Source organism: Penaeus vannamei, chromosome 13, assembly GCF_042767895.1.
Source record: "Penaeus vannamei isolate JL-2024 chromosome 13, ASM4276789v1, whole genome shotgun sequence".
Lineage (NCBI taxonomy): Eukaryota > Metazoa > Arthropoda > Malacostraca > Decapoda > Penaeidae > Penaeus > Penaeus vannamei.
The window spans coordinates 15,397,005-15,402,004 of record NC_091561.1 but is presented as its reverse complement, the minus strand read 5'-3'; the positions used below and the strand labels follow the sequence as shown (position 1 = coordinate 15,402,004).

The 5,000-nt window shown below is 37.8% G+C and overlaps 1 protein-coding gene across 1 annotated transcript in view; it reads right to left on the bottom strand.

The window, feature by feature from the left end:
- Positions 1-2,623: 2,623 nt before the first annotated feature.
- The window catches only part of LOC113829991 (uncharacterized), a 22,854-nt gene continuing 20,477 nt past the window's right edge, over positions 2,624-5,000 (bottom strand). The window contains exons 3-4 of the mRNA XM_027383159.2: positions 4,774-4,882; positions 2,624-4,160 (exon numbers count right to left, since the gene is read on the bottom strand). Coding sequence (XP_027238960.1) covers positions 3,527-4,160; positions 4,774-4,882 — 743 coding nt within the window. The 3' untranslated portion in view covers positions 2,624-3,526. The remainder of the gene's footprint in view (positions 4,161-4,773; positions 4,883-5,000) is intronic.

Genomic DNA, 5,000 nt, shown 5'->3' with positions numbered 1-5,000 from the left:
ATGCTTAACATAATCTACGTAATACTAATGATTATCATTACTATTGTTCTAATTGTTATTAATAGTCTAATTTTCTTATCATCATTATCATTCTTTCTGTTGTTATTATCATCATTTTATGTTTCATACAATTACTGTTATCATTATCATTATCAATGCTATTGTTATCTTTTTAAAAATCATCAAATGTTATTATCTTTATCGTCATTATTACTGCTACTATTACTGTCATCATTATCATAACTATACTTATTATCATCACTATTATAGTTAATATCATTAACATTATAATTATCATTATTATTACCATGATGACGAAAATAATGATCGTAAAATTAGTAAATGCTTTAAAGTCATAACTATGGAAGAAAACGGGAAGTTCACTTTACACTGAATAAACTCACTTTAAACCACAATTAAGGCATCGCTCTCACATATCGCATTCTATTCACGATAACAGTATCCATGGAGATCTTTATGAGAGAATGCACGGCAACAGGAAGCACATTAAGGAAATAGCAAAGACAGCATCTGCAAAATTCGCGGAAGAATTTCATGGATGCCAAGCTCTCAAAAGTTCGAGCCCAGCGGGAATAATCTTCGCTAACGTAGGGAGAGGAGGCAGGAACACCTCGCTCCTTGCCAGACCGTGCAAGAACGTGTCAAGAAACTCCTACGCGATGCAGAATTGGGTCATTCACCAAGGTTGCGAGATTTTAGCATCGTCGGGATGTAGCTGGCCATGTAGACGATACAGCCCTCACGATGCCGCTATCCACAAGCATAAGAATCTATCCACAAGAATCACATTAACAAGGATTTGAAATCTTGGCCGCACCCCGCTGTAGAACCCAACTTCGGCAACTTGGTGGAGAACTTATTTAATTGAGGATCTTGCACCTATTGTAAGGTCTTACATGATATGCAGATACTTAGTTATCCAACAGATAGATGTTAGCTTACATATTTCATTTGAAATATGAGAGAGAAAGAGAAAGAGAGAGAAGCCGAACAAAGACTCATAGGCAACAGGTGAATTGTGCCACGTAACTGTTGCTTTGTTCCAGAAGAATATGTGAGTGATTCATCTCCACTTTTATCTTTTTATGTAATTCTTAATCACAGATGAAATGATTTTTTTTGACTGTTGAATATAACTAATATGTTCATCCACACACACACACACACACACACACAAGCAAAAAAAAAAAAAAAGAAAAAAAAAAATCAAAGATATTTCGCTCACGTGTTTATTATTAGTTTGTTTTACTTATTCAACGCTATTTCTTTAATATTCATTTCCACGTCGCGTTGTCTATTGATGTAGCTTTGGATATAAGTCAATTAGATCAAATAAATTGTTCAGTAATACCAGGGAAAGTAAAGCGATTTAGACTTTTTTTTCCACATTATTTAGTTTCTATCACTTCCTCTTTGGGTATGTGCCTTGTTCTTTCTCTGTTTGTCTATCTGTCTGTTTCATTTCCTCCTTTTTTAAAGCTATTGTCTGTATTTATATATATATTTTTTCTGCCCGTCTCTCTGTTTGTTACGCGGTTTTTCATTCTCATCTTATTTTTCTTGCCCTCTCTGACTGTCTCTTGTGCGTTGTCACCCTGTCTCTCGCTCTCTCTCTTTTTCTCATCTTCTCTCTCGCTCTAATTTTATCTTTCTCCGTCTCTATCGCTCTCCCAATCCCTCCCTCTCTCTTTCTCCCTGTGTCTCTTTGTCTCTAGCTTTATCAATCTCTGTCCTTGACACTTTATGCTTTTCTATAGACATCTATATTTCTCTGCCTCTCTCTCTCTCTCTGTCTGTTTCGCATGCTCATAGAAAATATATAAAGATGAATCTACGGATCTGATTTTATATTTTTAGTTTAAATTTCATCTGTACCTTATATCACATTATAAAACAATCCTTAAGGAGGTGGGGGACTAAAACAAAGTTCTTTAGCAGAAAATGTTTATTAAAATAAATGTCGAGTCTTGGCTGCATCAATACCATACATGTATCGGTTATTACCCTTGATAATAAATGCATTCTAAACCATGGGACTCTTTGTTACTATCTCTACGTAGAAAAATAGCCAGTCTGGATAAACGAGTTGACTAGTCGATGCAATAATGTTCAATTCAACTTCAGGTCTTCTCAAAAGAAAGTTCAGTCTCCAGGTAATCACTACATGCCTTCGCGTTTGTTTTTTTAAGCTGATGAATAATTCTTTCAGGAAGCCTTGCCGTAATTGCAGCAATGTACATACATACATATACATACATACATACATACATACATACATATATATATATATATATATATATATATATATATGTATATATATATATATATATATATATATATATTTGTATATTTATATATGTATATATGTATGCATAAATGTATATGTGTATATATTACCTATACCTAACATAGAAGCTCACTGCTGTAAATCTATCTTATACAGATTTGTATATTCATATACATGTGTATATATATATATATATATATATATATATATATATATATATATATATATATATATATATATATATATATATATATGTATATATATATATATATATATATATATATATATATATATATATATATATATATATATATATATATATATATATTGGTGTGTGAGTGTGTGTGTGTGTGTGTGTGTGTGTGCATGTGTGTGTAAATATACAATTCATGGAAGTAAATCCCACCCCAGAATCGAGCGTCTTCAGCCCTAAGATTAACCTCCGACCCGAGGGCGACACCGAACCCGCTTCCAAGGCGCAGAACCGCCGCCGCCGACCCCCGCCGAACCCGATCCTTCGCCCGTCCGAAAGAACGTAACCCGAGCTTCCTCCGCATCGGATGCCCCTGAGCAGATAATGATAATTCGTGGGAGATTTTCCAAAGAAATCCATTAATAGAAGTGGAGGGAGAGAGCTCTTGCGAAATCTTGCTGGTGACGTGAGCGCAATGATGACGTGTGCATCCTAAAACAAATCTATGAGAATTTAAACCCTATGGACACTAAAAATACAGGTGTTTGTGTGTGCTGTCATTTGGTATAAAATCTTGGAGGAGTATTGTGTTTTAGGATTGTTATCCAAATGTGTGCCAAAATATAAGCAAAAAAAGCATTTTTGCATGCCTTAAATGTTAAAAAAATATAATTTGTTATTCTACTAACGTAAATAAGCTAACCAACATTATCCTTCATGAAGATAACTTGGTACTTAATATACTAATGAGTTGTGGCTTTCATACCATAACTTAGAGTAAAAATGTATAAAAAATCATGATAATTGCTTAAAACATATCAGTGTCCACTCCTATAATTAAGTTATTTTTGCATTATGCTCTGTTTTTGTGTTTTAACTATTATTATAATTTCGTTCGCATATTTGTGGTCAACGCATCGTCTGAATCACAGCAACTGAGTCCTGCCGCTGTAGGAGTGTGACTGACAGGCAAAGCAACGGAGAGTCCTGACCGTGTGCGTCCCGCGCGAGCAGGGAACCGCAGCTCAGTGGTCGGGGGCGTTGAAGGAGAGCTCCGCCTGCTTCTTGTACAGTCTGAAGAAGTTCCTCTTCTCCTGCTTGACCTCGGGCGTGTCCGTGACTGGCCTCGGGGTGCGGGCCAAGAGGGCGTTGGTATTCCGTCTTCCCCAGCTGACGATGTCGAAGCCGCCGGCGCCGTCCTCTTCCGACGAAGAGGAGGAGGAGGACGAGTCGTCGCCGTCGGCGCCTTCTTCGGAAGATTCCTCCGAGGAGCTATCTTCCCCGTCTTCCTCGCTGCTAGACACGCCCCCTTCCTCCGAGGACGAGTCGGCGCCCTCTTCAGAGGATGAGTCAGCACCGTCCTCCTCCGACGAGTCGTCTCCTTCTTCCGAGTCTTCGGAATCCTCTTCATCGTCTTCATGACTTTCTTCTTCATCGTCATCATCATCATCTTCTTCTTCATCTTCTTCGTGACTCTCTTCCTCATCGTCGTCGTCCTCGTACTCATACTCATCCTCCTCGTTGCTGTGCTCCTCGTCGTCGTAGTAGTAGTAATAGTAGTCGTCGTCGGCCTCGTCCTCCGCGGCTGCGCCTCCCGACAACCTCTGGGTGAAGGAGTAGCGGCCGTCAAGGTCCGTGTCTGGGGCGTCCTTGGCGAGTCTAGGGGAGGGTAGCGAAGCATGAGATCCTCAGGAATAATTAGAAAATTAGCTCTTGATCAGTGTCAAGCATGTACCTCTGTACGCACGTCTCTCTCTCTCTCTTTCTTTCTCTCTCTTTCTCTTTCTGTGTGTGTGTGTGTGTGTATTTATATATCATATATATATATATATATATATATATATATATATATATATATATATATATATATATATATATATATATATATATATATATATATATGTATGAATGTATGTTTACACACACACACACATACGTACACGCAAATATATATGTATATATACTTATATACAAATATATGTGTATATGCACACACACACACACACACATACGTACACGCAAATATATATGTATATATACTTATATACAAATATATGTGTATATGCACACACACACACACACACACACATACACACACACACACACACACACACACACACACACACGCACGCACAAATAGACAAATACTGGTAAATCTGTGCATTTATACCTGCATGTTCCTGTCTCCACCTACATTCAGTGATCTATCCACATATCTAAAAAGCCACACACATATTGCTCTTTGCAACAGACCCTAAAAGCACCAACGTACTTAGCCTGTTTGTCATACAGCTTGAAGAAGGCTTTTCTCGCTGACTTCACTTCGGGCGTGTAGTCCACGGGCGAGTAGGGAGCCTGCTGGGTACCTCTCTCCAGTCCATCTGGAAAAAGAGGAAGAATAAAGGTCAGAAATTTGCGCTGATGGTATTCCTCATTCCTTTTTCAATGAGAAACCTTTTGAAAATTATGATCAGGACTAGTATCGGTTTGGTTATGAAA